General features: G+C 41.5%; 1 protein-coding gene across 1 annotated transcript in view; it reads left to right on the top strand.

Annotated features, from left to right (window-relative positions):
• The window catches only part of nav2a (neuron navigator 2a), a 196,293-nt gene that overhangs the window by 104,862 nt on the left and 68,191 nt on the right, over positions 1 to 23,240 (top strand). Inside the window, exons 2-3 of the mRNA XM_063881447.1 lie at positions 15,127 to 15,244; positions 17,993 to 18,045. Of these exons, the coding sequence (XP_063737517.1) occupies positions 15,127 to 15,244; positions 17,993 to 18,045 (171 nt within the window). The remainder of the gene's footprint in view (positions 1 to 15,126; positions 15,245 to 17,992; positions 18,046 to 23,240) is intronic.

Here is a 23,240-nt window from a genome sequence, read left to right as displayed (position 1 = left end):
GAATACAGCTATGAAATATTTTTTGGCTTTTCGTCAGCTCTCTGAGTGGGTTTTCACATCTCTACATTTAACTGTGCTCTCCTGCAGCTTCCGGAGCTTTTTTATTCGTCTGATTACAACCTGGATGCAATTACAATGTGTTGTTCTGCATGTCTGCACTCGCTCAGTTCTCACAGGCTGTCTCTAAGCTTCCCTGATAAGTGTTGATTCCAGAAAATGGGGCTGTAAATCTGCCATTCAAGACGCTTCTCAGTTATACCAAACACACTGGATCAACTCACAGGGTGCAAAGAAGTAATAAAAATGACATCTCGAGCAGTTGCATTAAGCATGAATATCCATTATCAAAAAAACATTTCAATGTGAACTTAATTGTCACATTTTAACGGTTTAACGTAATTTAAAGGATAACATGATTCTTTGTCGTTGCTATAACACCTTTTGTTGCCGTAACAGATGTCTAAAATATCTTTTTTTATCCTACTCACTGGACAAGTTGCAGGTGTATTTCAACATTATATTTAGTGCCTTATCAATACAAATAACATTTAAAGAAGTAAATATACAAAATGTTTAATGCCCTTTATTAGATGGTATCTGTCCAGAAACGTATGTACCGTCTTTACAGTATATTAAACATTTGCTATTATGTTACTGGGTTAGTTGATACAACATTACTGAAGTAAAAACAGATTTGCAAATGCAGTTTAATACAAGTATGAAACTATTTGATATTATTCAACATAGACACAAGGTCCTATGTATGTGCCAACTTTTGACATGAATGTGCTTCCGTAGCCCATTATGTAAAAGCAGATATAAGTGACTCAAAATAGAAGTCAATAAAAAGACAAATAAAGTGATCAGTCTACCATTTCCCCAGTAGACCCCTGTCCACTTGCTTTTGTTCATGTCTCTTTACCCCCAGCGAGTCCATATGTCCCACGCCCCCCCACCCCACACACAGAAAGGAACAGCCAGGCAGCAGGGACATCCCAACCCCCCCACCATCACCCCAATCTTCCTCTCCAGGCCCGAGAGCTGTGAGGTGGAGTGTCCCCCAAAACAAAGGGTCCTCCCTGGCGGGGTTATCCCCCCCATTGTCCCCGACACACTGAGGTTTATCTGGGACTGTGAAAGGAACCATACTCAGCCAATTCACTGCGGCTGCACTTAATGAGCTTGTTGAAGGCCTGAGCTAAAACTGTTAGACACAAGCACTAAATGCTGACATATTATCTTCTTGTTGAGCCTGGATGCCATTAAATCAATGCTGGTTAGGGGCAATGGGGGACCAATGTTTGCGTGGTGTGGTAGGCTGTGGATGGGTGTCTTTTTGAGGTGTGTAAAACTTTGTGATATACATTCTAAAGAAAAGACTGCATGTGTGGTCCAAGTTATACCTCTTTGGTGAGTGATTACCTGCAAAATCTACTTTGCAGTTATGTTCAGATCTCGGGATGGCAGTGTTGATTGGTCTAACTACAAGATGGGTGACATTTTATTCTGAGACTCACAGTCCCCAGTGAGTGAACTTTAATGATCCTTTTGACTTTTCTTATATCACCACCATAGGGATTCTTTGGTTAAATATTTTATCAACCTTTTGTACAGCCATCATATTGTCCAGTCAAATCATCATCCTATGAAGACCAATGGCATTCCCATCATCCTAGGCTGTACTTTATTTAATGCCCATTAGCAAAAGTTAGCATGCTAACTCGATTAACTGTTAGCTCACAAAGATAATGCACCTGCAGCCTCTTGCTACTTTCATTCAATACGTTTAGGTTTCAATGTGACGTCCTCACCTAAGAGCACTCTGTAGAATAGGTCTATCATTTTGACACTTTTTTCATTTTTGGTTAGCCTATCATGGGTATCATGAGATGAGCAACTTTGCAACTGAAAAACATACAAAAAAGAGGACCTTGAAAATCAGGTTCGATATACAGTTTTTTATTTTTTAAACATTTGTAATTCCCCATGAGAAGATATGTGTCAAAACTGTGTCACTGGGTGCTTTAGTATTTGGCAGTGTAGTAGCAAAACAGACATTTATTCCTGGGAAAACATCACAGCTCATTACTTTATACTATCTACATGGCTGTAGTATTATTGTTGTTTCGTGGAACTTAAAGCCTTTTTGGTGCAGCCTGCTGGAAGTGATCATGCATCCCCCTACTGTGGGAACTTATTGTAAATCTTGGGCCTTTCCCAAAATTGAAATTCGGCTTGTAATTTGTGGTCGGTGGTGTGGTGTGTGTGTGTGTGTGTGTGTGTGTGTGCACAGGGGGTTGGAGCTGGCTCAAACAGAGGGCATCCTGTGCTTTGGACTCTCTTACACACACATACGTGAATTCTGTACGCATGAACATAAATACACACATGCAGCTGCTGCGATGTGATGTGGGTGACGGCTGATCAGAGACCTGACCGCTCCGTCTCTGCTCGGGGAAAATGAAACTTGGCTTTTTTAAACAGACTGCAGACGAGATGGTTAAAGAAATAATAAATAGAAAAAGCGACGGTTAGCGTTGAGTTTTGCGCGGTTTGGCCTCTAAACTCTGCACTCCCCACTATTCAGCCTCTACTGTTATCAACGGACCACTGAGCTCCCTTTTTTTTTGTCATGAAGGGGGTATACTTATCGGGGGAAGGGTGTGAGAAGGTTAAGAGGTCTGTCCCTTTCTCTTTATTTCTCCTCTGCATATGACCGATGGTCCATTGAGGAGCACAATGTGTTGCCGTGGGCAAGGGAGGAGGGGAAGTGGAGGGGTCCACTCCTCCTCCTCTCGTTTGGTTTGGCCGCCTCTGATAGCGGCAGCAGAGGCTGTGGAGCTCCTCTTGCCTTTCGTCTCCTGCGTTTATTTTTCCCTCCTCCGTGTCCCAGAGTGGGAGGAGAGAAGCTGCAGGCACTGAGCTCTACCCCCCCTCAGGCTTACAGAGACCTGCTGGGGCTCGAACAAGCAGCAGCTCTACTATTTCCTCTGGATTTACATGGTGCTTTCGCTCAGGAATTCTTTCTAAAACCTCCCTGGTTTTTCTGAGGATTGTTTTTGTTTTGAAGCAACTCTGTGGCGTCCAGTTGTTCTGATGGCTGATTTTTGGGCCTGGCCGGTCTGCCAACACTCCTCTTCAGTGTGAGGCAGGTGTCTCTGAGGAAGAAGGCTGCAGGGAGGAACATGAGTTTGATGTTTTGCCACTGGGAGCAGAACAACTTCACCATGAAACTGGTAGGCTGCACATTTCCAGGTCATCACAAAGGTCGAACACCAGGGGGGCAGTTAAAGAATTTATTGCATTTCCCTGCATATAAAACATAAAATCACACCGTCTGCTTTTTCCTGTTGTTGACAGTGCTTTTATCCATGCGGTGTTCACATCTTTATCCTGCCTTTCTTCCCTGGCGCAGCAGCTTCAGGACATGTCTCTCTCTTCGTTTTTTTTTTTTTTTTAATCCACTGTGTGTTTATATATCAAAGAAAATGCTTGTCTCATCTGCCCAAAGCCTTACAGTAGCCGTGATGTTGGATTGCAGGCACGCAATGGATTAGTGGCGGTCATTTTGACAACATAGGAAAGTGCTGAAGGCGTGTATCCCAGCTTTCCCCTTACCTGACACCAGCTCCACTTTGATGTCTGCATGGAAACTTAAAATAGAGTTTTGCAAAAGAGCCATGTGTGTGTGCAATGTCTTTTCAAGCATTTCTGATAAAAAAGGACAATCTTTTGTCCTGCTTTGTTGCCTGCTGTTTGGTGAGATATAAGTACAATGCCACAGAGATGGTAAATATTCAACAGGGTCTGGGACACTGTGATAAAAACAGGGCTAGCCAGGTGCAGATAGGTCATGTGGTGCAAACAAATGAAAAAAAGAAGATATTTGTAATGGTCTATATGTTTGGTAAAAGTAGGAAGCAGCAGATTTAATTAAAGTCAGTTTATAAAATGAGCACCCTGTTGAGTTTTCACACTACCCAGGCGAATGGCACTCTATCTATTTTCTTTAGATATCTCCCTTCTTCTCCCGGTCTCTCCCTTTCTTTCTGCCATGGTCCTTATCTGGATCTGCTGAACCCACAGAGGAAGGGGAGATGGAAGCAGAGGTTATTACCAGAGTCTAGAGATGAGCCGATAAGAAGGCTAGTTTAATTACACACCGCTAACCTCCACACAGCATGACTGACGGGATGCCGGTGGGCCACAGGGTCTGTGGGTGGGTGTGTGTGTGTGTGTGTGTGTGTGTGTGTGTGTGTGTGTGTGTGTGTGTGTGTGTGTGTGTGTGTGTGTGTGTGTGTGTGTGTGTGTGTGTGTGTGTGTGTGTGTGTGTGTGTGTGTGTGTGTGTGTGTGTGTGTGTGTGTGTGTGTGTGTGTGTGTGTGTGTGTGTGTGTGTGTGTGTGTGTGTCAGAGTGAGACAGTGACAAAGGGATTACAGCCAGGCACACTTGAACATGTGCACACACTTCTAGAAATGTAAATGACCTTCATTTTTATTATGAAGTGTAGTCGATGTCCGCGACCCTCTCTGTTCTAATACAGCTATATTGATTATTTTATTGTCATGGTCCTCATGTCAACATATGACCTGCGCAGCTTAAATCAAAATGCATGATTCATGTGTTTAATACTGATCAAAGACATGCCTCTTAAGAAAACTGAATGGACAGTAATTGTTTTTATAGTTAAGTTATCAAATACACATTGTCATGTGAGGCAGTGTTGTAGTTTATTGTATTACTATTACGTTTTGTAAAACTGTGTGTAGCCTTCACAGACTCTCACTTGCCACAGCATGCACGAAAGGCTCATTAGTTTTTCCTATTATTATTTTGAGTGCCTTATGAACTGAGCAACATTTTTTTGGTTTGTAAAGGTTCACCTCAAAACTCTCAGCGGCATCAAAGCTGAAAGTGAGATTTTACCACACATACTCAGCCTACCATGCTTTATAACGTTTCAAAGACAAGGATAAAAGGTGTTGCTATGATCATTCCAATAGATGAATAAAAACAAATGTTAACATGCAGTCAATATTGTGAGCTCTAGTTGAACCTGGGATGTCACAGGTACATGTAATGCACGTTCACCTTAGTTAACGTGAAACTGGGCAAATCGATGACATATTTAATCGACAGATTTAATGGGAAGTCAGGCATGAGTAATAAAAGCCTTTTCAAACACATGTGAGTCACCTCAAGAAGCAATGATCTTGTTGAGTTTTGAAGCTCGAAACTGAAGTCACATGACAGCGAGCAGACCTTCCCTGCTAACACCTCACCTGCAGACTGAGGATTTGTTTCTTAAGGACCCGGAGGCAGCTGTCTCTGCAGAGATTTCAGTTCTATCATCGCACATGGCTTGCTTATTCATACAGTCCTACTAACAAGCTAAGCCCTCTTTAATAGCACTTGCTAGGTTGCTGTGCCCTCATGTGCATCAGGCTGCTTGTCTCAGGATTTGTCCCAAACACTGCTGTGCCATTTCAACTGCAGCAGCCAAAGCACCAATTTACAGGGGTTAACAAAGTCCTGTATTCATTATTCAATATTATCATAGTTCGGATTCACTTCTGAATATTTTGGTCTTGTCAGATAGTGAGGGTAAATGGTGAACACAAACTGGCAGTCATTTCCGAACCAGTTTATGTATCCAATGTACAGATGACCACACAAGCCCACTTCGTCGCTCGGCTTTCTGATGGATGAGTCGTCTCCGTTTCCCGAACTGCAGAGATCATGCCAATTCATTTTGTCTACTCTATGCCTGGTGTGGCCTCTATGCCTCACAAAGCCACATGTCTTTTAAGTGCCAGACATGAGAGCAAGCAGAGACATGAGGGCTTGTTTCGAGTAGCCTGCTACAGCTTTCTGTGGGCAAAAACCACTTGAGAGGCCTGTGTGTGTACAACACACAGCGAAGGGGGGTGAAGTAGCTGCCAGGGGACCCACAGACCAAAAAAAACCATGCATGGTGCATCGCGCTGGGATCTGAGAAGAAGAAACTCCAGATGCAGTGGTGATGGAGAGGGGAGAGTAGGGTGAACGCAAATGTCTGCAGGACTTTCTCACACTGTCACTTTCATTTTTTTTCAAGCACCCCTATCTTCCTATGTCTTCCTGTCCCTCTCCCAACAGACAGACGCTGACATCTGATCATCACTGCAGGACCGTAACATAATATGATTTGTAAACATTGTTGTCACAGGATCTGCTTGTGTTTTCACTAAACTACGCCAAGATGGTTTGACTCACTGGGCTCCGTGTTGCTTGACTATTGGACACATGTTTTGGTATTCTTAAAACTCACAAGATTTATCTTTCGTGGTACATATTTTACTTCATATTTCTTCTCTTATCTCAGTGAAAGTGAATGAAGCAGTCCTCCATTTTCTTTAGATTGTCTCACAATCATGCAGCAAACGCAATTTAAACAATAGCAGCCTTGAACATAGAATTCCATATTGACTTTATAATCAGACCAAATAGATTTCAGCCTATATAGACATTTATGTTGGAAATATTAAAAGAGAGGCAGGATAACATGCATCCACCACTTTGTGGTCAACAACAAGAAGTATCAGTGTTAAGGCACAGGGCTGCTGGAGTCATTGTGTCCTGTATAAGGCATCCCAGCAGCTGGCAGAGCAGACTGCAGTCCTCTGTCATATCATACAGACCAGGGACACTGATTTCTCAGAAGCCATCTGTCTGTGTCTGCTAGTGTTCACTGAGAGCCAAGCAGACATCACTTCCTCTCGCCCAGTGTTGACTTAATCTTTGTGTGTTCCTGTGCCTCTGGTCACTCTTAGTGTTAGGTGTGACACAGAAAGTATCATGGACTATAAGTGGGAGACTTACACCTGCATCTCTCCTCCACTCCCCCTCCTCCCTTCTGTTAGATCATTGAGCAAGTGTATCCCTGAGTGCATCCATCATTTTCCCACCAGCCATCTGCTAGCAGGCACTGACTGGGTCAGAGGGGATGTGTCGCCACATGTCTCCCTCCGCCTGCAGAGAGTCTTTATCGATGAGACCCAGGCAGCAGGAGGGGTCTCCGACAAGAATATGTGTAGCCAAAGTTGACTGTGCTTAACACTAGTGTGTGGATAAAGGGGTCAACCTTCACCTGGGGGAAAAGCCTTAAACATGACAGAGATAATAAATGTTTCATAGCATTCATTATGCATAAGAAATTTGAGGAAAAGATCAAGCGCTAACAGTGCGATATTATCACACAGTGGGGGGGCACTGCATGGAGAATTGGCATTACACCAATAGCTAAAGTCTTTCTTTTTTTTAACACAAATGTATTTTCTTAATCATTCAAATCCTTTGATACGAGCCCTTTGTTTTCTTGGCTGCTGTGTGTTTTAAAGGTTGGCAAGCATGCCTTCATGAAAGAGGATTATTGCAGGCCTTGTTAGCCGTTTCTTGTGTTACTCTTTTTAAACCTTTTATTCAAGCAGCATGTCTGAGCACCAATGCGAGACCATTGTGCTTCTTTTTTGGCTGAATGCCTCTGTGATTTGCTCAAGTTCAACTCTATTATGATCCTTCAGCTAAAGCAAATTTTACTTAACCCCCTCAATACAAGCACTTTTTATTTCCCCTACCTCAAAGGAGTCTGTACGGCATTTCTTGTCAGAGTGCAGCGTTAGGCAGCAGGGAAACGTGTGGTTGTGAATAGTTACCACACCTGCTTTCATATTTCTGAAGTTTTAGCACAAAAGCACAGATGTGTGTCCTTGAGCAACGCCACCAGTGTGTTATACATTTTTCTCTGGAGCTGCTCTGAGGCCTGCAGTGGAAGTGTGTGGTTGCACTGGGCAGCTTCTAGGTGTGAGTTTATGACTGTATTAATATGGAGGCAGTGCTGATGTCAGCTCAGCTCATACCGCTGCTGGTTGAAGTCAAAACACCTCATGACATTAAACAATGGCTGGATTCAAACACTAGTACAACCCTTTGGGAGGGGATCTGAGACCTCCCATGTTGTCCTATGTTTCATGTCAGTGTGTGTGTGCCTCCTGTAATGTACAGCAACCAGGTGTATTAGAAGAAGAAGACAGTCAGCGTAGGGAGCTGTCACATCGAGAAGAGACTTCCATCACATTTACACCACCTGTCTCGGACACAGGAGGCCGCTAAACTTTCTTTGAAGTTGCCTCGATGACCACATATAATGTTGAGATGGTAGAGCACATATCATGGCTTTACTGAGAGATTACGTTCTAAATTTGGCTTTGCTGTGCTCCCTAGCAAATCAACTATATTGCTGATCAGATCTGTTTTCGTCCAGCTCTGAGACTACAGTCATTTCTGTATCAACATTCTGGGATTTTTTGTGGGTGGTCTATCACTCTACCAGTATGCAGCAGAAGGATCCGAGTCAGGGTTGTCTGACTCAGAGTGGATGACACCTAGAGAGGGAAAGAGGAGTTCAGAAGTGTCTGAAGCTTCAGTGTGAAGGGGGGTGAGAGAGGTACTTATAGAGAGGAGTAAAGCGTGTTCATACAGTCAACAAGTCAGACAGACACACAGAGCTGTACCAGACATGTGAGATGAGGAGAAGTCATCAAACAGCCTGGCTATATTTGCCCTCTCGTCTGGGGTCTGCTGCAAGTTTATGGATCTCTAGTTGTTTGCTTTGCCTGGGTAGCAGTCTTTATCAAGGTGAGGGGCCTTCATGGAGGAGTACGGAGGCCTCAGGGTGCCTGCCAGGAGCTACAGCCGTTTCTCCTGCAAAAAGTTCAAATTGGTAAGAAGCTTTTGAGGGAAGAGAGGGGAAAACGTACACTGAAGAAACTGAAACGTTGACTTTAGTTAAATGTGTTCTGTCAACAGATTTCACACAACTGTGTTAGGTTAGAAGAAAACAATAATATTAAGTTTAAATAAAAAGATATTACAATCAACTTATTTTATTGCTTTCAACTGACCTAATACAGTTTTGTGAAATCTGTTGACAGAATACATTTAATTAAAGTCAACATTACAGTTGTTTCTGTGTAGTTTCTTTTTTTTTAAAAGTGTTTATGAACTGTCAGGGTGTCATTACTTAGGGTTTTCCTTTGCAGTAATTTGTTCATTTCGAAGTATCCATGCAGTCAACCAATCACAGTGAAGATTAAAGTGTTTGTGTCCACCACAGACTTTTCCTGAGGGGAGTTACGAGAGAAAGAGACTAAAGAGGAATCCGGGTCAGCCTGAAATAGAATTGTCAGGGTTAGAGCCAGATCTCCAGGAGCAGCCGGGATTTATTTTAGCATCCCTCAAAAAGAGAGGCAGGTAATACATACTGTGACTTCAACACATGAAAGAGAGTCTTCTGTTGGGATTTGGTCTCATAAAGTCCTGGATCAATGGAACATGGTCAGAAGAAGTGGCTCTGCACTTTGTTAAAAGTAGATTTCCCCTTGAAATGGTAGAAGAAAGCACCGCCATCAGAGCGTGTCTTCTGAAGACTCAGCACTTGTTCAGTGCCATTACCTGAGTTATAATGAGAGCTGTTTTAGGTCTTGAAAGTTTCTCGTGAGAGATAGCACTTTATAGCGGCTCAGGTCCTGCTGCGTTCCCTTTATAGTTCTAGCTCATGTCGGTAGATTAGTTCATAATGGCGTGTTAAGTGCAGCGCTTTTCAGGTTGCCTACTGAACCCTGAAAGTAATACGGCTAATAGTCCTGAAGCTATCAACATAATTGTTTCTGGAAGGCTGTGTGTCGTCAACGTAATGTGAGAACTGTACTTCAACGGACGGACCTGAGGTGCAGTGTGTTACTCTTGTCATGTTAAAACATGTTGCTGCCTGGTTTGTGATTTTCATTCTTGAAGTTCAGAGTGAACACTTAATGCTCGAGAGGTTGAGAAAAGTAATTCTCTGAAACACTTGCTTTCATGGGAAAAATGAGTAGCTTCTGTTTTGTCATTTTAATTAATTCACCTAAATAAACTGCTTGTGTTAAGTGTTTGTTGCAAATGCGTTAAGTTCCTGTAGGATCGCTTGGTCTTAATTGTATGCTAAACAGACTCAATTGTGATGAAGTTAAGCAAGCATTCTTACATTTTACAATCTTTCTTTAAAAGGACAATATTTACAGAGTGAAGGGTTTCTAAAACCCAAAGGACAATTTCAATTTCCACCAACAATTATCTTGTGTATGCCAACATCATAGCAGTGGTCACTTAGCAAGCAGAGAACAAGTAAGTGTCAGTGCAAACAACAACAGAGATGAGAGAGTAAGGCAAAAGCCAGCGTGACAAAGTGAAAGTTACCCATACAAACATGGCCACAAGAAGTAGTAAAGCACATCTGCTTCCCCCCTCCTACTCTGTAATCAGCCTTCGTCATGATACATCGTGACCTGACTCACGCCTCTGCATCTGCAGTTGAGCCATCGGGCCAAAACAGAAAAGTCAAGGACACTCTCTCAGTGTGATGCCCTGGCTGCCCTCTGCCTCTCCCCGCCCAGCTGACCCCTCTCTGCGGTGATGGCCTCTATGCGTCATTCCCTTCTGTAGGCATCGCACACCAGCCTGGTGACTCAGCAAGCAGAGGCAGCAGGGATGCTTGATGTGAGGCAGATTTGTGTTATTTGTGAGAGAGAAAAAGACGCAGCTGTCTGAACTAGTGACTCATCGCTGCTTGTCACAAGCTTTGAAGAGCTGACTGTGTCATTTTAGAAGGTTTAAATTGGATGTGATTATATGAAACATGCAAATGGACACAGGCTTTCATACATTACAATGAGAGAGCGTGGTTGGTTATTTACAAGTCTTTGTTTTCGGTAATTGCTAAGCTGAGCTCAGTGGAAAGTCATGATGTCATTTTTCTGTAACATGTGACTGGCTCAGAGGCTGGTTATGCAGGCTATTCTTTATTAGTTTATTTTGATGGACGTGAACAGCATCTGCTTAAAATCGGTATTTTTATCTTAGTGTCACGCTCTCATTTCACATGCCTTGTAGTTCTGAACATATTATAGAAAATGTGCAAATGTTCAAATACTTTCATCCCACTATTAATAGTCTTTGTAAAAACTAAAAATGTCCAGATTTAGTTTGTGAAGGTGACAAATTCCACGGTAGGGAGGTCAATAGACCCGATCGACCACACATTACATTTTCCATACGGCCCTGACGGTGTGAGTGAGTCAGTGTCATGTTTCTTTCTCTGATGACAGGAATGTCCCTGAGAGAAATTTACAGCTCCTAAAAAAGACCCTTAATCCCAAGAGGAGAGGGTCGGGATTACTGGGAGTTTCTGGTAATGGAGGGATTTTCTCTCTTGAAAATGTATCTTTTGAACATCCGACTTACCTGTCAAAATTAGCCGAACTTTAGGCCGTCGCAGCAATTCTTACAGTTGCCTTTACACAAGTGGCCATTCAAGATTTGTGCCTAGATAAAAAACTATCTCGACTTAGCAATGAGTCCTGATATAGATCAGGAAACGTTTAAACACAGAATAAGCTATGAATGAATTTCGTTCAGTATGAACTGGTGATATTTGACATTCTATGATACTTGGTGCTCTGTACGCTTTTCATTTGGCCCCTTTCTACTTTGCATGCCCTGTCTTGTGGGATATAACATTGACCAGTTAATCTTAACACCACCGTGCACTCCATTAATATAATGGATCACATAATTACAATATTGATTCATCAGTCGTTTAAAACCTTGGGGATTTTTGATTAAATGTTCTGTTCAATATGCAGAGTGCTTCCCTGTGATGTAGAGACTGGGCTGGAATCATTGTCACCTCATTCTTGTCCGATAGATATTGAGTAAATACTCCTCTTCACTAACCATGCAGCTTATTTAAACGCCTCTCAGATCAGCAGCCTGCTTCTCATCAGCCTGCACCGTATCCTTCACTCGTTCTGTGACCTTGCAAGCAATTGTCAGATCACAGAAGCTTTAATAAAGGTGCGGTTAAACGCACATCATTTTGTATTAATGCACGGTGTCTTTTTAAGTGTCACTTATTGCCAAGGTCCTTGATTTACAGATATCGGAAAGATGTTATCGCATTTATTTTGCACTTAGTGTTATGTATCACTGGGGATGGTAACATTAGTAATAGTCACATGTAATTTATTTCTTATGTTTACATTTCTTATAAGGCTTCTTCCGGTTGCTTGATTGTGCCCCATTTACGTTAAGAAGTGACCGTGTCGAGCTTCTGGTCAACTTGCCATTAAAAATGAAATATTCACTTTCCTATTATATCTGTTCTAGACTCAACCAAGTTCTGAGAAAAATATGTCTCCTTAGCTGCGACATGTTCTACTTCCTGCACTGATAGCTAGTTGCTAACATCAGTTGCTAAAAGTCTGTGTACTTTTTTGTGGTTTATTTGTTTGTTAGGTAGTGTACAATGGGTTTATCAGAGTTTATTTTCTGAAATAGAAATGAGATTGTTGAGAGAAATGAGACATTACATATAAAACACATTTCATAAAACCAAAACAATGATCTAAAAGAAGCTAAATATCTCAGTAGAACCGCATAGTAAGCCTATGAGTTTATTCAGTGAAATTGTTTCCTCATTTATTTACTTATATATTCATATATTTCAAAATATTCATCACTTATTCTCCTGATTCATTGTACCATTCCTTTATAGATCAGCCTGCTGAAATACATCACTCCAAGTTTAAGTTTGGACCAGATGACCTTGATGTTTTGGCTTAGGGGAAGATATCAGAGACACCAAATGTGTTTTGAAAAGTTTAATTCTTCAGGTTTTAAAAAGGCTACCTGTTGTGACTTGCCCACTTCCCCTTTTCCTTATACCTCTTACAACCTCAAATTGCCCTCCTCTTGTGTCTATTTCTGACTGACAGGCTAAACATTTCACCTCGATTTTAATTACACATCAACCCCTCAATTTACCTTGCCGAAACTACTTCAAAGAAAGAATACACACAAAGCCCCGGAACACAGCACTTCAGCACCTTTTTTTTTTGACCAACTAGGAGTGTGAATCGATCCTAATCCTGTTGCTTCAAGGCTTTTTAGCCCTACATGTCACTCAAGAGGCTTTTTATGACTGTGCATTTGTGTTTTGGTATGCAGCCAGTGCGATTTAAACATCGCTCCGAGACTCTTTGAGTTTAATGTGTGGTCGTGTACTCTCATAAACCTTTTGCATTTAAGCTTGTGTGTAAAGATGAGTACATGTGTGTACGTGTGTGTGCGGCTTTGAAGTGTGCACACCTGTTGTAAGCCATCATGAGAGCAGTGATTCATCCGATGAGTAGCGTGGCAGAAAAGCTCCGGGTCTGTTTACAGTGCAAACACAAAGAAACAAGGGGTCACGGCCGTGTCACACACCTCACCATGCACGTTGTGTGTCCAAGTTTGTGCTAGGGTTTGACCTTAACAATGCTGTCCACTCATTCATTAATAACCGGTGCTCTCGAATTTCACAGTAAACCTTGAGAAAGTTTACATTCTTGAAACCAGGTTCTTAGGAGTAATTAGGTATAAAGTGTAGCTGCAACCTGATAACTTCATTTAAAATGTGCTCATTTATGCAGCAGGTCAATAATAATGATTTGTCTCCCACCCTCAACCTGAGTGAAATAATGTGCTTGTTTGTTAACCCCTTGATGGGCAATAATCGTTGAATTTTATTAAAAAACGTTATAAGTTTTCAAAAAATTAATTCAAACAAGGATTCTATCACCGTTTAACTCTGCTGCTGAATATTTCCACCAAAAGGATCGTCACTGTCATGAACTGTATACAAGAAGTCTACTTGATGCCACCCAGTGGACCGTGGAATTTGGTTTTGAATCCTCTAACACTTTATTTAGTGCTAGATTTAACTCTCATGAAATGAAAACACAATCTAAAAGGGTTAATATTGTAAACTGGACAACATTTTGTGGCAGCAACCTATCAAAGCATGTGGTGCTTTATTGTCTATTTTAAAAATGTAGAACATACTGTATTGTGTAAGACTTAAAACTAGTCATTGAGACTGTAAAATCGTCAGTGAAATGTTAATTGAGGTACAACTTTTATTGAGAACCAGTGCTTTGGCTTTTAGAAAGAATGCATTTGTAGGGCACTTAACTTTTTTCAGACCCAGGAGGTTGACGCTTTAACACTTTAGGTAAAGATTTTTTGTTTAAAACTGCTGTCACGGTGATACTTTCCCTCAATACAGATTGTTACAGTGCATGTAAAATAGACTAAATTTAGCTTGAAAATTCATAGGGCCTTATGGAAAAAAAAACCTTGAAGACATCAAACATACAGAACAGAAATAATCTGAAACACACTTGAGCATATTTTCTCTGTCATCTTTTTCACCTGACTGGCAACACAGCTTTTGGGTTTGTGTGAAACCCAGAGTGAGACCTGCTGTAGAGACAGAGATGTCTGAATATAGCCGAGCTGTCAGACATGTTTCAGATCCCTGGGGGGGGAAAGTGTTCTGAAGTTATTCCTGTTAAACTACACTATGCAGTTTACAGGCAAGCCTGCCAGTTTTGTAAATCAGGACGGTGCATCAATGCTTTTATTGTGCCAAACAATCTAAAAAATAAATGACTTTTTATTAGGAATAATGTTCTGTGCAACTTGACATCAACCTTTGTCAGCCTTTATTTTTATCTCACCAGAAATAGAGACTCACTTCTCTTGATAAGAGAGAGTAAAAAAGAGAGAGTTTGGCGACTAATTATGAAGGCAGCTATTCAGATTATTCAGATGCTTGCTCTGCCCCCCTCCTCTCCTCCCCCCAGGCAGTGAAGGGTCTTTTCTGTCCCCAGAGAGTGATGTCAGCATGGCCCATTGAAAACAGCCGCCGTGCGCTGTGAGATGAATGCCCTGGCTGAGCACAATGGCCCCAATTTGAATACCACGCGGATATATGCCAGATCGGAGCCCCAACAAAAGAAAGAGGGCTACTCTGCTCCCATTCAACCATGTTGTTATTTTATTAGAGTCGTAAACTTGCTTCAACCATTTATACCTTTTGTAGTTTTCAAGTGTTTATGGAGTTTGAAACACGTGGACGAGCTGACAGTGTTGCCCCGATTTTGGACTGGATTTTATGTTTGTTGGCTCATAACTGAACGGCGTGGTTGTGTTTGTGTCTGAACGCAGATTTACACGGACTGGGCCAATCACTACCTTGCCAAGTCAGGAAACAAGCGTCTGATCAAGGACCTGCAAACAGACGTCGCAGATGGAGTGCTGCTGGCTGAGATCATACAAGTCGTAGGTAAGGATAACACACTTTTATCACAAAATCTGCAAAAAGGAAGAAAGCTCAGATCACGTGCTTGCTAAAGAAAAAAAGTTAAACATGTCGTCAATTACTTTTAAAGCTATAACTGACCCTAACCAAACAAATAGCTTAACATCTTCCAAAACAGTAGGCATCACTATCCAATAACCAGCTAAGTGAATCACTTTAACTCTGTTATATAATCTAGTAATGAAATTCTAATATGAATCATGTCAAGAGTATATTTAATCCTGCACCATTCAATATTTACTTTCATCCAGCGTTGATAAAGTTTGGGCAAAACACTCAAATCTATCTTTTTCAGGTTTGAAGTAGAGGAAGTAGAATTTTCTTTAAAAATGAAATGAATTTAATGAAGCAAACTGAAATATGTAAGATGAAAACAACTGCAGACAGGACAGAATTTCTAAATATAAAAACAAAACTACAGAGAGCTACATTTCCAAAGTAAAAATGAGTCACAGTTCCTCTCTTACTGATAAAATGTGTTAATCAATTTTCTTAAAACCATGAAACTGTTATCATTATGACATTCAACAACAGGAATTTTAGACCTGATTTCCTGGTGTTTCTAAAGAGTCGTGTGAACTAAGATAACCTGGTTTGGTTGTAATAGTGGGCTGTTCCTTCGTCTTTTTGACCCTCACCCTTGTCTGTCTCATCATCGGTCCTGTCATTTTGCCTGGCCGTCCTCAGCCTGTCATTTCATGTGCCGACAGCTTTGAGGCTGAAGCATCCTGATACCAGCTGACCGTTGACTCAGCATGTCACTGACTGTCTGCTCCCAGCTCTAACCCTTCGCTCTGACCCACATTTCTACTTCATACTGTAGCTGTTGCATGTGATTCTATATGGAGAGTTCAATGAAGCTTGAGAGCCTCTCTTTCTCATACCATAACGTTCACACTGGCTCCAGCTTTTCAACTTCATGGTTCGAAATTTAGAATATTCAGATTATTCTAGAAGTGTAGTCACTTTAACAACAGCAGCAGTAAATCCTGAACACATGGGTGTTGACTTTAGAGTAACTGAGCTTGTTGTAGTGGAATACAGTCAGGCCTTTCGTGAAATACTCCCAGTGACTCAACCCACAAACTAAAAGTAGATTGTTTTCTGGTTGTTAAAAAACTTGGAGGCCTTCTGTTTTGCTGGCCGGTACAGAACTGACCCTGATTTTTCTTCCACCTCAGGAAAGTTCTTCCTCCTGAGAAGAGACTTCATTAAAAATGTCATTCAGTTTTATCAGTTTAAATGAAGCGCACTTCCTAAGTAATTCTAAAATGTTTCTGCATGTCTAGACTTGTCTTGCGAAAAAAAAATGTTCCCGTGGTCCAAAAGTGTCACAACATCATCCCCCTCATTCAGTATTTGTTGTAATCACAAAATATTAGGCTTACTTTCAGTATACTGTTCTCTTGGACAGCTGATCATTGATGCTCCTGCACTGCTCTCAATTTAAATCAACACGAGCCAGAGCCATCCATTCCCCTGTTCCTCCTGCAGCCCCTCTCCACTGGGAGAAAACGTCACACCACATAAGCGCTGGTGAAACAGGAGCAGGCTGCTGCTGTCCAAAAAGCCATAGTGGGACCGGATATGGCACCTCTTTAGCTATTGGACCAATTTACATCCAAGGTCAGGTCTTTGGAAGAGGAACATCTTCAGATCAAGGACATCAGTAATGTTTGTTGAACAGTCCTTGAGGGAACCATTCAGATTTGTGACCTTTTAAAGATATTTACCATTGGGGTTATTTTCTATTCTATCAAAGAAGCCTTTATACGGTCAACCTGGCAAAATGTGTGTGGTTGTTGTGTTTGAAAATGTATTTTGGCAACATTTTGCTTGTCAAAATCACATGCTCTCTGTTGTGACAGTGTGCAATTTATCCAGGAAGCACACAAATATTATCAACATTAGTATTGTTAAATCATTGATCATGTTTTACATTTACACATTAATATTTGTAGGAAATTAAACATGTTTTTGCAAATATAGTCATTGTGATAGTCAGTGTTTCTGGCCCGTAATTTTCCAGCGCAACATTTTCTTTTATCTTTATTTATTAATCCTAAATAAATTATTTGTATAAATCAGTGAGAGGATGGTTTGATTGAACTCCTAACAATGAGTGATCACAAATAAACATAGCTTAGTTTAAAGGGCTCCATATCCAAGTCATTGTAGGACCACTGCTAAAGCCTGGTTGTGAGGGTCCAGTGAGTCCAGTGTCAGCAGGACACATTAAAAGACCAATATTTATTCACCCGTCACAAACAGGAGTACTTGCTCCAGGAGTAGATGGTGCAGTACAGGCCCTGAGGTGGAGCTGCACTCTAGGCCCCTCCATGCTGCTGGCACAGTTGTCAGCTGTGAACTGACGATCGTGTCTCAGCTGCTGTGGGCTGGGCCTCTAATAGATGGGAGGAATCCCTGACAACACACACACGCACACGCCTCCCTCTGAAAAGAAGCAGCACAGCACACATCTCGGTCGGGCCCCCAGTGGTCCTGTTCCCATTTGCTGTGACCAGATAGTGTTTCATGTCTCTGTGGGAGGGAAAGGAACATCTCTGCTCTCCTCACTCAGCCAGAAACTGTCTGGGACACACACTCTGGGATCTCCACTGGAAATAAAGAGAGGATTACATCAATGCCGGAAAACTGTTTTCATTCTCCCTTTCTTTTATCTCTGACTCTGCTTCCTCTGTCTGTCCTCAGCCAATGAGAAGATTGGTGATATCAATGGCTGTCCCAAGAGCCGTACTCAGATGGTAAGTGACCTTTTAAGTTTGTTTTGGCAGAAAGTTGTGAAATTTACCTCTGTGTGACTTTCTGTGTGAACACATCTTTGATGTCCCATCTCACCGGCCCATGTGGCTCTCGCTGGGTGCTGCGGTGCTAAAGCCACCGGTGAATAGTTAGTCCATTTATTTTTACTTTTGTGGCTGCCGTCCGTGAAACCTCTGGCTCAGACTTCTGGTAGTTGGCTCTCGGTTGAAAGAGTCACAGGATTTGGCTTCGAGGCCAGTTTTGCATCATCTTATTACACTTGCAAAGGAGAGAGCTTTCCTCTCATCTCCGGGAGTGAAAGAAGGCAGGGAGCATCAGCATTGATCACAAAGAGGATATTTACAGCCAGGTATGATGGGATTCTATCCACAGACATTTAGACAAATATGTAGGTGGGATTCCCTTTGTAACCCTGCTGGTGGGACCCTGGTGTTTTTTACAGTTTGGTGTTCTCTATGGGAAATGAGCCCAGGGCAGGGCTGCCCTCCACTGAATGTGAAGGGTCGTAAATTGGGCCACTGTGCCAGCTGAGGGGGCTATTTTTGGCCACCAGCCAGACTACTGAATCCTCCCAAAGCACCAGAGAAAGAGAATCACACACACACACACACACACACACACACACACATACACACACACACACACACATACATACACACACACACACACACACACACACACACACACACACACACACACACACACACACACACACACACACACACACACACACACACACACACACACACACACACACACAGTTAACAACTGAAGAAGAGGTGGAAGCACAGCTGATCATTTCTCCTTCATTATAGACATGGAAACATACTACTCTACTTTTGGAACAAGTTTGTTTTCAGCATTTTAAAGTACTCTGTTTTAATGTTTTGATGGTGGTATGTTTCTAATGTTCTGCCACTTCATAAATTGTGGTACGGATTTAATTATGTCTTGCTGAGCTATTGCAAATTGTAGAAGCCACTCCAGCTCTATATTGTCAAAATGTTTTCCCATCTGGCTACCCGTGCATTAACACGAAGAGCTAGCATTTTAAAATACAAGCAGCATCATCAGAAACATAATTTAAGTATTTATTGGGAAATGAGAGATCCATGGGAACATTTGGTTATAGCAACACCAAAACCTGATATTGAAGGTTCTGATATGAAGAATAAAGTAGAATAGAATGAAAAGCGTTCGAAATTATTAAGAAAGTGCAGCTAAGACTATAAATAAACAGAGGAATTATTAAATACTATAGGTTGTTTGTGAAGAGTGCATATGTTGAGCTTTTTTGCCAGGTTTTTAACAGAATATTATACATTTGTGATGCACAAAGTTTAGTGCTAGACTGTTTCTGCCATGCAGAGAAGAGAGGAGAAAGAAACATTTGGTAATAGTTGATATGGTTTATCAAAATGTTGCAATTTATAATGGAGCTAATATCAGAGTGTGGTTAATCTTTCTGTTAAAAGGCAACAGTGTTGTGGTCTTAGGGATAGAATAAAATTGGCTCGCAGTTTTTTATTGCCATTGTTATTTTTAAGGTCTTACACTGTTCCAGAAAGTCTGAAACTGATACTGCTAACCTGTAAACTATGTTTTGGCTCCTAATTTCTTTTCACTTACTGTAAATTCAGCACTTTTGTCCACATCAGCATCCTGTGTGCCTTTCCAGTGAGTTAATTTATCAGTAGTCAGCTTTGTGATTCCAGAAAACCCGAGTTAGGTTCAAATTCACTGTAGAAATACATGCACTAAGTCACATTTGAAAATAGCTCCCTCTCAATTTCCTGTCCCACTCACTATCAATTAGGCCTCTCCCATTAGCGCTGATTGTGCCCCCAAGTCGCCTGTAATTGAGCGTTTTGCACTCTTTGGTCTCAGTGGTCGGGGCGTCTCTCTGTGGTTTTGTTATGCCATTATGAACATCCTGTGAACCCTCTCTTACATCCCGCTCCGCTGTCATCTGCAAACACAGCGACTTTATTTTAAAGACATGAAAATTGCAGGATACCTCTGAGACAAATCAAAGTGAGTCTAAATATACAATCTCTGTCTGTGATTGTGTTCCCAGTGTTTATAGTTGGTGTGTCAAGACAGAAAAAAAAACATGTTTTAAAAGTGCGCATTCAAGCAATTGAGTGGCTGTCAAACCTGCTTTTCTTATTGCTTGGATTATCGTGTGTGTGTGTGTGTGTGTGTGTGTGTGTGTGTGTGTGTGTGTGTGTGTGTGTGTGTGTGTGTGTGTGTGTGTGTGTGTGTGTGTGTGTGTGTGTGTGTGTGTGTGTGTGTGTGTGTGTGTGTGTGTGTGTGTGTGTGTGTGTGTGTGTGATTTTTGGATCACTGCGTATAATCTCAGAAGGTTTGTTAGCTTTAAAGCAAACTCTGACGCACTCAAGCAGTGCTAAGGGCAGGTGCAACCCAGTCATTATGCAAATGTCTGCTGCGTGTGTTGTTGTAATGTCAACACAAACACACACACACAGGTCCTGAGAGTTTACTTGGCAGCTCTGGTAGAGGAGTATGAGAGCCCACTTTAAATGCACTTGATTTCATTGCATTGAAACCCAAAAAGCTTTCAAAGCTGCTGCCAATTACCACCACTTAACTTAACCTTTCTCTAAACGAATAAACATGGTAATAAGCCCAGCAGAGGAATAAACTGTAGCACTCTCACCTCGCTCTCACGCTAACTGATTAGCATGCTGGCTATCCAGGCCAGAGAGAGAAACTGTTTTTACAACTGTCACATCGTCGTTAAACGGACCCCCGTCGACGGGTCGTTCCTCTGCCACCCAGTCGGCCTCTGTGTTTGTTTGTGTGTCTGTGAGACTGTGGGCTGAGACCAGAGCGAGGGTGTTGATCTGACACTGAGCTGTTAAACCACACAGGATGCCACGCACACACCGAGGCACACACACAGGGTGTCTCATCCAAGCAGCCCATCTTAAAGCTACAGCTTCTGGAATTTACTAGATTTCACCTGCTTCGAGCTGGGAACGAAAATAATGGAGAAATGGATTTATCAGCCAAACCTTTCATCACTCTCGTTTCATTCAGGGATTTTAACATTCTGGTGATGGATTCATTTACTTAATTTACTTCAGACACTAGGGACCATCTTTGAGCAGAATTTACAGTATAAAGTTCATTATCCAAAGATGTTCAAATGGAAATTGGTGGCATATTGAACACGGACTTTATTCCTTCAATAATGTGTTTGCCTGTGATTTTTTTTTTTTTATTGGATTTACCAACACCACAAATGATATACCTCCATCGCATGAGGATTAAAGTAACATATAACTTCAGAAAGTTAAAGGCAAAATGTTATGCTAGGTTCATGTATGTTGATTAGAAATAAACTACCATTGCATTTAATCCAGGTTACATTTTGAATAGACCCTGCAGTGCTTTATGCTACACTGCACTTATGGATATTGAGGAAGAAAGAGTCTGTATTTGTATTTATTTAGATGTTTCATTCAGGAGCTTATGTATTGGGTTTATTATTAGCTGTATTCATGTGGATTGGCTTATTTTCTAATGTTTCTACTGCAGTTGCAAAGAAAAAGTGAGGTGAAAGGGCTGGATTGATAGACCACCACACAGGTAGAAATCAGCATGACCAGGTGTTTAATGGGCTGGATGAAAAAACAGGCTTAATAAATCATCATTAGCCACAGAGGATTATAAATAAGCAAACAGCTCTTTCACTTCATGTCAGGCTCTATGCTCTTATCTTGTGCTTGTGTCTTTAACTGCGCTGACTATAGAGCCTTTCCATACAGTTCATTGTGTTCTTTCACCTTTGGGCGCAGTGCCACACAGTTTCAGCCCGATTGAAACCCAGTATTTAGTGTAGTTTTAGCGACACAGCTTCCGACCGGTTTGTACATGGTTGCTTCTTTAATGCAGAATATTTTGGTGGTTTTGTAGATGGGGAGATTAATGCAGGTACAATCATTTATTAATGATTCAGCGGTCTGGTAAATGTTTGATCAGAGGGAGAGGTACTTTTCTGTGTGTATGTGTGTCAAAGAGAGAAATCCCCAACTGTGTCAGGTGGTCAGCTCAGTGATCACCTGACCAACTGGAAACAACAGAGCAATCACAGTAACTGTTTCTAAGCAACCAAATACAACCAAACCCTCAATCTTAACGTCTGAGGGCACTGACTTTTATTTGCACATACAATACAAGACCGTTTGTCTTCCTCATTAAGGCTGCTGTACCCCCGGGCGACAAACACATACAGTAGGTGGACAAAATAGCAGGAACACTAATGAACTAATAAAACAGCCGTGCAACAGACGCTACCGCCATGAAGCATATGTTCGTTTTTTTCACTAACTATGATCACATGTTGCACAAAAATGTGTTTGTTTTATTTTTGTGTCCAGCCTGGAAAACACACAGGCATACTGTGTTGCATAAATGCATCTGTTGCGACAACAGTAAGTCCAATCATTGATGATAACACACCAGAGTCTGTTAAATATACAAGACAGTAATCCAGAAACCTAAAACTTGGCAAAAAAGGTGACCTCTTTTTAAATGAAAACAACAAATTAAATCAGCTTTGCTTTAATTATTCTGTTCACAGTACAGCAGGGACATGTTGATGTAGCCAGAGGACGTATTTGTTTATATTTGTGAACGCAGATAGTGTCAGCCTGAGGGTAATGAGGAATCAACAGCTTTAAAGTATTAATAAATCTTATGAGAAGATAACAAAAAGACACATTTTTAAATACGCTTGATTAAATGGGAGAACAAAGTGTGATTACAGACATGAATAAGCACGCGCACACTACAGCAAGTCTATAACAATTTCCAGAAGCAATACGACTGCCTGCCGGTGAAGTGTGTGACTTTGCATCACGATGTGTGCCTCATAGCTTCTGCCTCACTTTATATCAATAAGCTGTGAAAGCCAACACTTCCCTGAGGTGTTAAAACCTCTGCATACACTTTTTTAAAGTCAACACAGAATTATTGAGGCAGATGTCAAAGTTTAGCAGGTGAGCTGGGAGCTGTAATGTGTGAAAACCACCTGAGAGCTAAACTGTGTGGGCACGTACCGATTTAACCGCACTGTCATACACGCACATGAACACATACTGACAACACGCTGTCTCACTAACTTGTTACAGGATCAGAATCCAACACT

Source organism: Eleginops maclovinus, chromosome 4, assembly GCF_036324505.1.
Source record: "Eleginops maclovinus isolate JMC-PN-2008 ecotype Puerto Natales chromosome 4, JC_Emac_rtc_rv5, whole genome shotgun sequence".
Classification (NCBI taxonomy): Eukaryota; Metazoa; Chordata; class Actinopteri; order Perciformes; family Eleginopidae; genus Eleginops; species Eleginops maclovinus.
Note: the sequence above shows the minus strand (reverse complement) of the source record. Positions and strands in the feature narration are given on the sequence as shown.